General features: G+C 37.3%; 1 protein-coding gene across 1 annotated transcript; it reads left to right on the top strand.

Moving 5' to 3' along the window:
• The first annotated feature begins 3,699 nt into the window (after nt 1-3,699).
• Nucleotides 3,700-12,888, top strand: LOC121863973 (ATPase inhibitor mai-2, mitochondrial-like). The gene is made up of 3 exons (XM_042362832.1): nt 3,700-3,861; nt 8,648-8,786; nt 12,014-12,888. Exons 1-3 carry the CDS (start codon nt 3,812-3,814, stop codon nt 12,188-12,190), a joined length of 366 nt encoding a protein of 121 aa, XP_042218766.1. The 5' UTR covers nt 3,700-3,811; the 3' UTR covers nt 12,191-12,888.
• Nucleotides 12,889-13,178: the final 290 nt, after the last annotated feature.

Raw genomic sequence — 13,178 nt, 5'->3', positions numbered from 1 at the left:
GCTCACAATTGTGCGTGGCGATAACAAAGGCATTCGACCAAATCAATCACAATTTCATCATGAACAAAGCCATCGACCTCGGGTTTCGGAGAAATCTTAAACTGTGGTTCACAGACTTCCTTAGTGACCGACGCCAAGCCATATGCTTCAGAGGGGCTGTTTCCACCTCTCAGACACCCACCTGTGGCGTCCCCCAAGGCTTTAAGATGGGACCGCTCTGCTTCCTTGTCCTCATCAATGATGCCCTGAGAGAAACTGCTGCTCGTTGGATAAATATCGACAACTCCACCATTGGGATCAATGTGAACAACTCGGCTCCTGACTACAAAGCCCTCCAGAATATATTGAACTTTCTCCAAACCTGGGCTGACAACAGCCATGCCAGGGCGTGTCCATATGCCTGTGGGCCTATATGCCGTCCCTCTGGGGACGACTGCTACTTCCACATTCTCTGCTATTCTAGTTACAGTGTATTGCCACGAAGTGGTACAGCAGAAGTCGTGATGGTGAAGAGACTGTGTACTGGCAGGGGAGACTTACGCAAGGTTGCTTCTCTGTTCACCACGAGGGCCAGCCAGCGGCGGAAGCTGAAAGCAAGAGGAAGCAAGCAGTGCCTGTACCTTAACACTAACATAATGCTGCCACACTAGAGCATTACACCACCCTGTGTACACGCACAAAGTAAACACCTGAAAAAAAAGTGCAAAGGAGGGCATGCAAGATTATTCTCTCCTCTTCCTACTCCACATATCAACAAGCGCTCAACACACTGACCCTCTCGGCTCTCTCTGACCGTCACCACGACCTCATCTGCAAATCTGGCGAGAAGCTTCTGCACCACCCTCGGCACCTGCCTATTATCACCCGAGATCCCTCGTCTGCGAATTGCTGTTCGACACCACAACTGCATCCAGTCCTTATGAGCACGTACTGATCACTATAAGAATAGCCCAGTCCCAACCATTGTAAATATTATCAACAACTCGTATTCAACCAGTGTATTCACTTCAAGTTAACCTTTTGCAGTCACTACTTTAAAATTACCTGTAGTATGACCTTCTCCCCACCTAATTATTATATATCAGTCAGTCAGTCAGTCAGAACACCGAGATAAGAGATCCGTGGCTCTGAGGTAAACAAGGAGATTTAGGGCAAGGTATAGTTAAGAATTGTGAAGTACAGAAGAAGAATGATAGCAGGTGGGCTTTCCACCTTGCGAAGGCTGGTTTGTGGCTTGACCAGTGACAGACGTCCCTCAGTCCTCCAGGAGCAAGGGAGGTTAGATAAGCTAAGCTAGTTTAAAGTGCTTTCCAAGGGAATGTGCTGTTTTAGGGTTTGTTGAAGGGTCCCTTCAGGTCTTTGTGTTGCTGAAGGAATGTTCCTCATCTCTTGTGATTGGGGGGTCCCGCCAGGTCCATGTGTAACTGGCAGGATAATCCCCATCTTTACGGTTATGCATGTGGTGTTGGTCTTTCGTGTTGGTTGTTTCTTGGAGGGTCCCTCCAGGTCCTTGTGTAACTGAAGGGATGTTCCTCATCTTTAGTGATTGAGAGGTCCCACCAGGTCCTTGTGTGAACTGGCAGGATAGTCCCCATCTTTTCGGTTATATAAGTGGCATTATTCTCTTACTTATAATGGTTCCGGGCTGATTGTGTGAATGTTGATGCTTCTTGGCCACCGGCTGTGTGATATATTGTTGTTTGCCTGTAATAGTTGCAGTGAAATAGGGTCTTGTGTTCGGTGTAGTTTGTCCCATCCCGCTTTTGCTTGTTTGTGTGTTCTTATGTTAATTGTGTATGTTATGTTCGATGTGTATGTCTATTATATATCATATTTGTATCATTTATTTTTCTTGCATATTATTTGTCAATCAAGAGACCCATTCCCCAATTATGTAACTGTTTATTTTCACCCTTCCAGCTGCCATTCTCTTTCAATAAACTGTTAATTAATATTTTTATTATTATTATTATTATTATTATTAGACCATGGCTAAGCACATAAACCTCTCCCCAGACCTTGTCTCACCTCTCTCCATTACTTGGAAAAAAACACGTCAGTACAATTGTCAAATCCTCCAGTTTTCGTCTCCTCCACCTCCGCCGTCTCAAGTCCCTCGGAGTTCCCTCGCCCGAGCTCCTTATTGCTTACTCAATGCTCATATTTCCCAAACTCACCTATGCTTCCCCTGCCTGGTCTTCCAAGCATGCAAGATTAGTCTATCCCCTCCTTCTCCACATATTAAGAAGCGCTCAACACACTGAGCCTCTCGGCTCTCTCTGATCATCACCATGACTTCATCTGCAAATTTGGTGAGAAGCTTCTGCATCATCCTCGACACCGGCTTTTGCTTCCACCCGAGATCCATAGTCCGCGAATCGTTGTTCGACATAACCACATCCAGCCCATACGAGCACCTAATGATCGCTATAAGAACAGTCCAATTCCAACCAATGTAAAAATTATCAAAACTCGTAGTCAACCAGTGTGTTCACTCCCAGCCACTCTTATTTTTTTGCACTGTTACTACAGTATATGGAATTGCCCCTCATTGTTATTATATATCATATTTGTAACACTTGTGTTACTTGTATATTATTTGTCAATCATGTCGGTCACACTAGAATAACCCGTTATAGTTATAGTACATCCTTCTTTCCTCACACAGCCAAACTGTGGAATGCTCTGTCTTCTTCTGTGTTTCCATACTCATACAATTTCTCTCTTCAAAAAGATAGTTTTTCGACATCTTCGTGGTGTAGATTTTTTTCTTTTCTATTCTTAATTTCTTTTTACTCTTGTTTTTTTTCTTTTTTTTCGCCCCCTTGGCCCTGCTGTGGGTCGATGACCTGTGCCCGGGTGGACTATTCCCCGTAAAAAAAGAAAAAAGTGATCCATTTCCCAATTATGTAACTGTATATTTTCAGCCTTTTGACTGACATGCTCTTTCAATAAACCGTTTATATATATATATATATATATATATATATATATATATATATATATATATATATATATATATATATATATATATATATATATATATATATATATATATATATATATATATATATATATATATATATATATATATATATATATATATATATATATATATATATATATATATATATATATATATCGAGGAGAGAGAGAGAGTTTATTGAATGATTGTGCGATATTTTTTTAACAAATCTAGCAACCCGAACTGCATCAAAGCAAAAGAAAGGGTGTTTAAAAATGTACAGCACAGCTTTGGGATATAATATTTGCTAATGAAACAATGGCCTGGAGGTCTTTTTGAACAGGGATATAATAATCACTCCCTGACACCCACAACCCAAGACCTGTACAATCAGAACCTCCCTGCACATACACTAAATGCGCTACTACGGTGGGTTACGTGCCGTACTGAATGTTCTCGGCTAAGGCGATGACCTTGAGACCCAATAAACGACATCACAGTTGCTTATTGTAATATAACAACTGTATCCTTAGAGAATGGCCTTGGAAAGAAGCACAAATTAATTTACAAAGGACGAAGGCGACATTATGTTCTACCTCCGTTATTAATATGGATGTTCTTTCAAGAAAAAGACTCACAATTTTGAAAATACTTTTGTAGAACTATATGAACACTGGATATCATTGACGTCATCAGTCTGCAGTTCTGTGATTGGTGTTGCTGGGAGCTGGCAACGCACATGTTGTACTGCAAACCTATGGCTGTAGTGAAGTCAATGAGGGACGGAGCATTCTGAATTTGAGAGTAACTGACCTACCTGACACACAACTACAGCACTGTGCGATTATGGCGTTGACATCACGAACAGTGTTTAACCTTCGTTCTCCTCTTGCTTTGTAAGTAATGTAATAATGTTAATCTTGTGAAGAAATTAGATAAGTGGCTGTTCTCTGGTCAGGGGTGAAACTTGTCAACGTAACGTAATAATAACATTTTCAGTAGAATCGTCATACAGTTTACAATTGATTTGACATTTATATAGACAATGTACTGTAAGTATACAGTTCAGCATTCGTATAGAGAACACAAGTGTTTAGTGTTCATAGAACGTGCAGGTAAACAGGAATAGCAAACAAAGCAATCAGATGCTCATTTTCACTAGGAATCTTTGCTTAGGCTTTGTAAATCATTAATAGTATACTTATAGGAATATATGTTTGTTTTTTAATATAACAAGCATTACATTGTGCTTGGACTATCCCAGGCTCACAGATCACTTCGGTAATGCAACAATCTGTTCAATTAATAATATAGAAAATTGCTGTGGTTTCATCTCCTGTCAGCTGGAAACTAAATAAATTTATTTAGTTGGAAATTGTGACGCATTTGTACATATACTACATTAGCTGTGTGGTTAACAATTTTAGTTTGTCAGTTTTGAGTGGTAGCTAGTTTATGTTAAATGTTGTAAGGGCAGGTTTTGCGCCTGGCAGTGAGGTTTAAGACCAAGGTCTGGGGGCTGCAGTTTCTGCGCATGAGTTTTGTTGCTAGCCGTCTCATTTATTGTTTTGTGAAATATATTGTACCATTTGGTAGAACCTCTAATTTAATGTAATTAGGGGCCCCCAATTAAAGTTCACGTTTCCTTAATAACATTTAAGCTTTTAGTGAATATCTTGGCCTCTCCTTGGCTGAATCGAGTTATTTTTTGGCGGATGTTTGTATACTTACACTGTCTGTGTACATGCTCAATCAACATGAATTTGTATGATGATTTTCTAGGATTTGTATCTGTCTACCTGTATAGAGTGGGAGTCAAATATATCAGTGTAATTGAATAATTAGCAAAGTACTTTACTGTACTATACTGTTCATAACACTATTTCACTGGATGAAACATACTGTATATCATCAAAATGTCTAAATTGAGAGTGGAGACTGTCTGTATACCTTTACGATTTTATAGGGGAGAAAGAACTGGTCTGGCCTATGCTTTTTGTATAATCATCATTCAAGTTCACATCGTTTCATCTGGTACAGAGACAATGCTGGTATAAAAAGAATGGCAAACAGTAAGTTGATAAAACCAAGGATATTCCAATACGCGGGATTTTCCATCGCGCAACTCAGTTGCGCAGCCTGGGAGATAACCGGGATAGCTTTGGGTGGCTAGAGTTACCTCCTCCAAGGTATAAAGATACCTTGACCTCCTCTACACACTTCCGCTCCCCTTCCGTTTCAGTGTTTATCAGCATTACCACTACTGATTTGTGGGTTCAGAACACTCAAATTTATGTGATGACTGAAAGATGATGGAATGTGATATTTTTCACATTATTTGTTAGTTTTTCACAATTACGTTCGATATAAATTATTCAAGAATACATATCTAGTGGACTGGTATATTTTAATGATAGTTGATTTGCATTGATGGGGTGTTTGGTACTGATCGTGTGTGAGTGGACTGCATTTTGTCAAATTTGCCAATACTGTAAGTGTTTTATGAATAATGTGGATGAGGATAGATATTGTTGTACATTTTCATAAAAAATATAGTGATCAATTCTTTTTTCTGTTTTATTTCACAAAGATATCGATCAATGTTTGTGTTTTGTATTGTTGACCAGGTAGTAAGTAGTAGGCGGCTTCCAAACAGGGAGGTACTACCGCCTGGGAAGATATTGGAAGCATAATGTATTGTAGGGTTGTGAGATATTGGTTCACACTCGGGATGGGATGGAGAAAGGAAACTCACAATGTGCTCACTGTATACATATTGTATTGGATGTACAATGCAGCTTGTTGCTGGGTAGGTAGCATGGTAATAAGCGTTGAGTAGAGAGCTGGGTGGTGAGGGTGCCCAGAGGAGGGACACGCGGCTTGAGGGACGCTAGGTCGCTGGCGGGAGCGGCGGAGGAGGATGTGTTGCTTGCTGGTGGCACTGGGTAGAAAGAGAGCGGTCACAGCGGTGTCAGGCCTTATAAGGCGGGGGTAGGCGTGGGTAGATAGTTGACCCCCGCTCCGTGGGCGGCGCTGTTGGCGTAGGCTGGGGAATTCGAGAAGGTTCGGTGCTTGTAGGGGAGGAATCCACTACAGTTTTGTCTAATGGTGGACCCTGCTGCCATATGGCATCACGAAAATTGTGACCAAGTCCCGGGTTGCTGATCTGACTTTCTGCCCCATTTACACTCAATTGCAGGGTCTCAATTGTTTCTCTTACTATTACATAAGAACATAAGAAAATAAGGAGTCTGTAATAGGCCAGACCTGTGCATGGCAGCTCCTGTCGAGAGTTACTACCAATGACAACACTACACTACTCTACACTACACTATTATTATTATTATTATTATTATTATTATTATTATTATTATTACATTATCTCCCCGCAGGCCCCGATGTGAGTCAGTGACCTGTTCCTGGGTGGGCTAATTCCCGTAAAAAAAAAAGATCTCACTTTTGATCTTTTTTTTTTAAATTTTTGTATTTATGGTTTTATTATTATTATTATTATTATTATTATTACAGTTATTATTACTATTATCATTATTATTTATTATTTTTTATTATAAATTTTATTGACTCTGAATTATTATTATTACAGTTATTATTACTATTATCACCAGCAAGGAATCGAACCCTCGACCTACTGGGTGGGACCAGGGAACGTTACCGACCATGCCACTAGGACACTAAAAGCAGTTCTAGACTATGTTATATTTCACACAAAGCCTGTTCACCGAGCTGATGGCGCCATGTCAGTAGCATTTTACCGAATCCAGCTGGTATGAAACACGAGGTACCATATATACTTCATTTTTAGTCCATATAACACGCTGTATGGGCAGTTCCCAGTGGGAGGTTCACGGCGCCATCAGCTCAATGAACAGGCTTTGTGTGAAATATAACATGGTCTAGAACTGCTTTTAGTGTCCTTGTGGCATGGTCGGTAACGTTCCCTGGTCCCACACAGTAGGTAGAGGGTTCGAGTCCTGGCTGGTGAGGTTGTTGATTATATGTTCAAAGTCCGCGTGTTATATGGACTAAAAATGAAGTATATTATATATATATATATATATATATATATATATATATATATATATATATATATATATAAAATCAAGGACCTCACTTTAAAAATCATGATCAACTGGGCGGATCCAAACGACGTATTCGTAGCTTAGCAGCTTAGCCAATCAGCACGTGAATGAGTCGCTGACTAGTGATTTTCATTTTTATTCATTATCAGTGGCCCCAACCCAATTAAACAAAACAAATCTACACTATATTTTATGACAATGCAGCGTTTCATACCATAAGAAAAATTAAACACAAGATCAGATCTTTTCTTGATTACTACAAATCCTAAATTTATGGGAATTGTTTGTGCAGTACATCAGCCAGCAAGAGGTGTGTAGCTACAATTTGAGCTCTTTTGCAGATGTTTCATGCAGTAAACATCTGTTGAAATTATAAAATCTTTAAAATTAACAATCACATTTTTTGATTATTTTAATGTTTAGAACAACCAGAACGTGAAATGTTACGAGAAATTGCGAAATCTACCTCTCGTTAAATGTCTGAACGAAAAAGGATGGTAATATTTTATTTTATTTATTTTTTTATGGGATTAGCCCACCAGGTTACAGGTCAATGACCCACACCAGGGCCTGAGGGCGAAAATATTACAATAAAAATAATAATAATGTACAGAGTAAAATCAATAAAACTTAATAAAAATTTAAAAAATATTAAATGAAAATATAATAAAATACATCTGTATAACGTAAGGATAATAATAATAATGTACAGAGTAATAATAATAAAACTTAGTAAAAAATATTAAGTGAAAATATAACTCAATACTTACTGTATAATATGAGGATAATGATAATAATAATAATGCTAATAATAATAATAATAATAAAGGATCATAAATAAATACAAAAAAGATCAATAGTGAGAAATGATTTGTCAAAGTAAGAGAAACAATTGAGACCCTTCAATTGTCTGTAAATGAGGTAGAAAGTCAGATCAGCAACCTGAGACTTGGTCACAATTTTTATGATGTCATTTGTGTGCGCGTGTGTGTGTTCACGTCTAAACCCCTCGTTACAGAGTACACAATTATGGAATTTCATGACAGTCGTTGCAGCCCATATTCACACCCCTGTGATTATTTTTTGGGGGGATCCTTCTTAAATATGAAGTTTTATACATGGGTCGTATGCATTACAGACCCCGGGGAGAGAATCCTGCAACTATGCAACTAGTTTTTTGTCAATGGCCTATGTTGTATGGTGATTAAGAAGTTGGTGATGACTGGAAGCGGCCCAGACACATATGTTAGTCACACTGAACAAGTAATCCATGCCTGACTGATTTCCAAGAAATACTGATTAGATAATGTATCATCATTTCATGGTTCACCTTATATATCACTATATTGTTATATCACAATATCATTGTATATTTACTATATCATGCTATATCCATATCATTGTACAGTATATCACTATATCCTAGTATATCACCATGGCATTATATAGCCTAGTACAGGGGTATATATCTATATTATTTTACTCTATATTATGAAATTGTATATTATTGAATGCTTTTATATTACCAAATCATTGTTTATTCTATGAAGTCGAACCTTGTTAATGAAAGTTCAACCTTCAGGTGTGTTCGTGTCATGAGCACAGGTGATGCTGGCTCAGGTGTTGGGCACGGTGGTGGCACTGGTGGCACCATTAGGGACGCCGGTGGTGCCTTTGGCAAGAGGGAGGTGGCCTTGGAGAATCAGTACTTCCGTAGATTGGTGAGACTGGGAAAGATTTGTTCAGACATTTGATAAACTAATAAGTAGCTAACTTTATTATTACAATTTTACTAGATAAATGTCTATCTGTCATTTTCCAAGTCTTTAAACTTCTGTAATTTTATCCTCTGCCATTAAGATTCCAGGACGTTATGGCGGTGAAGTTGAAATAGTAATAATGAATAACGGTTTTATGCCCCGAATATCCTAAGGTTAACCTCTGCCTCAATAAATTAATATTTGCATTAATTTTTATCTGAGGTATAATTGTGGACATGTCACAAATATTAACAGAAATGGATCTTATTAAAAACTTGGACTGTGTTAAATTTTATTGAAAAATTTGTCACTAGTACAGTTTTTTTATGCGGAAATAAATATTTAACGTTAGGTCTGTTTTTTACCTAACCTAACCTAACCTGACAAACAAGCCGGTTCTCATCGCCAAATATTGGATGGGTACTTTTTTTTTTTATGGGGATTAGCCCACCCGGGCACAGGTCACTTACCCACATTAGGGCCTGGGGGCGAAATAATAATAATAATAATAATAATAATAATAATAATAATAATAATAATAATAATAATAATAATAATAATAATAATAATAATAATAATTAATAATTTTTTTAACAAAAATAAATAAAAATTATAATAAAAAATAAAAATAAAAATAAAATAATAATAATAATAACAATAATAACTATATATACAAAAATGAAAGCAAAAATAATCAAGAGTGAGGAACAATATACAGTTGTGATATAAACGTGAGAGAAACAATTGAAACCCTGCAATTTTGTGTAAAAGAGGCAAAAAGTTAGCTCAGCAACCTGTGCGAGTTTATGTGGCGCCAACGTCGCAAAGGGCAAAATTAGCTTATGTTAAGCATGATTGGCCAGCACTTCTGTTTCATAAACCTGTAAGTCACAAATAAAATCTTTCCTCAAAACATGAGTTTCTCATTTAAAATCAGCACAAAAAACTGTATCTTTAATGCATGTTCAAAAAATTTAGAGCACAGTCCAAATGTTTAATGAGACCCAGTGAAGCCAGGTGTAACTGAGGTGGACGGAAATAAAGTCCACAGGAAAAAAAGTCACATGACTTGTACACATTGACAATACAATATATATATATATATATATATGATGGCATTACACGTAGGTTAGGTTAAGTTAGGTTAGGTTAGCTTAGGTTAGGTTAGGTTAGGTTAAGTTTGGTTAGGTTAGGTTAGGTTTTTCCGTGCCCTTTTATCTGTGACTTTTTTCCTGGATTAGTAACTGCATATAAAGCCAGGTTGTATATACAGTAGATGTCAAAATATAATTGGAGGATAGACGTTAAATTTAAAGATCATAAGAGGTTAAAATGTTTCCCAAATTACAGTACAGTCATTGAGAAGTCATATCAGGTTTTCAAAGTAACTCGATACTCTTTTTTGTTACCATTTTGTGTACATAAGAACATAAGAATGGAGGAAACTGCAGCGGGAATATTGGCCCATACTAGGCACTCTCATTTACACCCAACCCATATCACTTATATATCCATGAAGCTATCCAGCATATTCGAGTTAATGATGATGTCTGGTAACTTGTTCCATTCATCCACTACTCTGTTTCCAAACCAATGTTTACCTATTTCGCGCCTAAATCTAAATTTATCTAATTTAAAACCATTGTTACGAGTTCGCTCCTGGTTGGATAGTTTGAGTACCTTTGTTATATACACCTCGATCATATCCCCCCTCACTCTACGTCTCTCGAGGGAGTGCAGATTAAGATGCTTTAACCTGTCTCTGTACTCAAAGTTCCTAATGCCCCGGATTAGTCTTGTCATTCTCCTCTGAATTCTTTCTAGGGATTCTATATCCATTCTGTTGTAAGGTGACCACAACTGAACTGCGTAATCCAAGTGAGGTCTCATAAGCCCAAGATATAGTTTTTGGATGACCTCGCTAGTCTTGTAACTAATACTCCTTTGTATGAAACCAAGTACTTTGTTAGCCTTATTTCGAGCAAATACACGTTGTTTACTCGGTTTAAGATCCCTACTTATCATTACTCCTAAATCTTTCTCACAGTGAGATTTCTCTATAACATCGTTATTCATCTGGTATCTGGTTTCTCTGTTTACATCTCCTAGACTAAGTACTTTAAATTTGTCGGCATTAAATTTCATCTGCCATTTTTCAGACGATTCGAAAAAAATTTTCTCGAGTTTTGAAAGAGTGTAAGGAACAGATTAGCGGACCCATCGTAAATTTATTTACAACAATCATTAGACACGGGAGTTGTGCCAGACTTGTGAAAACAGGCAAATGTAGTACCCATATTAAAAAAGGGAGACAGAGCATCAGTGTCAAATTACTCAGACATTTTTGTATAGTAAAAAGTATTTACTATTGATTTCAGAATATCTCCTAATATCAAGTGCACATTGCTTCAAAATGGCCTCAAAAGGCTCATGATATTTGTCAGATTTAAAAAAAAGAGTGGGGGGGCTTACAGCTTCCCCTAGAAAACCTCCGAGCAGGGTGGGCTCGCTGCTCTCGCCATGTTCCCTCCACCCACAACTTCTTGGACCCCCTCCCTTTTGACATTCCTGGATTCGCCCCTGCAGTCCATATACTGTACAAACAATACCTTACTAGTCGGGAATCGAACCCTGGATCTCAGAGTATGAACAGGCTTTTGTTTTATTTCACACAAAGTCTGCATTCGTCTTATTTTTAAGCTTTTGTTGTCCTTGTGGCGCGGTGATAGTGGTCCCTGTTCATATGCAGAGGTCCAGTGTTCGATTACCGCCTGGTGAGGTATTGTTTATATATGGAAGTTCGAGTATATATATATATATATATATATATATATATATATATATATATATATATATATATATATATATATATATATATATATATATATCACAATGTTTGTGATTGTAAAAAAAGACCCCTGCTGTCCTTATTAGGACAATAGGACATGTCCCTGAATTCCATTTCCTTCTAATTTAAGTTTCAGCCTTTGTCAAATGACTTGACAAGGTCAAAATAAATATACTGTATGTCGTAAGATTATATTAAGAGTTGCCGTTAGTGCTTAATGATCCTGGCAGTTGATATAATCCAATAAAAAACAGCAGTAACTACAGTTTTTCCATTCTTAGTTACGAGAGAATGCTACTGAAAACTCACTATACTATACTTTTTATTGTTTTTCTTGTAGCAACACCAACAGCTGGAGAAGATGAGGGCAGGGATAGAAGAAGAAGTCGTGTTCCACAAAGAACAAGTTGAGGCTCACGAGGAGGCCATAAAGCGACACCACAGAATACTAGACGAGCTCAACATGAACATCAGGAATATCGTGGCTCGTGATAAAATGACTAAACATGACTCGTGAAGTCATAAATCATGCGCCATAATCTTTATTCCAGATTTTTGAGAACTATTGATATATAATTTGGATTGTCAGTTTATTCTACTTTGTTATCTTTAAACCGAAACAACATTCTGTGAATTGTGTTAACTGTTCGGTCTTTCATAAACTGGATTGGAATTTTATTCTTTATTAAATTTTCAAAGCTTCTGTTAACATTCCTTGGCTTATGTGAACTGCTCAGATATAGATTAGATTGGAATGTTACTGGATTGTGTTTTTCAAGCTTAATATTCCACGTCTGATGCTTATTATGGTGTAAAGGGCATAGAATTTTTTTTAATGAGGTAGTATTATTGTAAAAGTAGTTGTTAATGGATATAAGGTAACCCTAGATAGGAAATGTGGTGTCAAAAATCCCCACGCCAAACTTACAGTACAGTATATGAACAGAAGTGTAAAAGGGGTAAAAAAAAAAAAATCATTTTCAGTCAGAAGCCTAGCCAAGACCTTTAAATGTTTCTATATGCCTTTAATTTTCATTAAATGTAACTTCCTGATGTTTTGGGTTTTTTTCCTCTGGGGTCTGTGGGACTCCCCATTACCTTAGGTTTAGAAAATTTATACTATTACCTATCTAGGGTGACATTGGTATTATAGGATGTGAAATGTATCATATGACTTCTGTGAAAGTAGTGATTAAATATGCTTTTAGACATTTCCTTATGTATTTTTTTCTAACTCTGATATCCTTTGGAAATATTCAGCAGTATCTAAGGAATTTTGTCAATGTTGCATAATATGGCCATTGATGTTTTATCACTTCATTGGATATACGCACTGTATAATCGGTTCCCTTTCAAAGAAAAACACTAATGTTCCTAGAATTACAGCTATTGCAAATCTCTCAGAACCTAAAGCATTAATGTGCACGAAGGTCGTATTTGCTGACGACGCTAAGTTATTCCGGGAAATTAAGACCAAACGGACTGTGAAGCGTTACAGGAAGATC

This window comes from Homarus americanus, unplaced genomic scaffold (genome assembly GCF_018991925.1).
Source record: "Homarus americanus isolate GMGI-L3 unplaced genomic scaffold, GMGI_Hamer_2.0 scaffold3434, whole genome shotgun sequence".
In the NCBI taxonomy this organism is placed as follows: Eukaryota; Metazoa; Arthropoda; class Malacostraca; order Decapoda; family Nephropidae; genus Homarus; species Homarus americanus.
This window is presented reverse-complemented; position numbering and strand designations above follow the sequence as displayed.

Bases quoted from the DNA above. Each gene is read 5' to 3' on its own strand.
- LOC121863973 (XM_042362832.1), top strand. From the start codon at position 3,812: ATGGCGTTGACATCACGAACAGTGTTTAACCTTCGTTCTCCTCTTGCT. The intron at 3,862-8,647 runs GTAAGTAATGTA...TTCAACCTTCAG, and splicing joins CTTCGTTCTCCTCTTGCTTT to GTGTGTTCGTGTCATGAGCA. The intron at 8,787-12,013 runs GTGAGACTGGGA...TTTTTCTTGTAG, and splicing joins ATCAGTACTTCCGTAGATTG to CAACACCAACAGCTGGAGAA.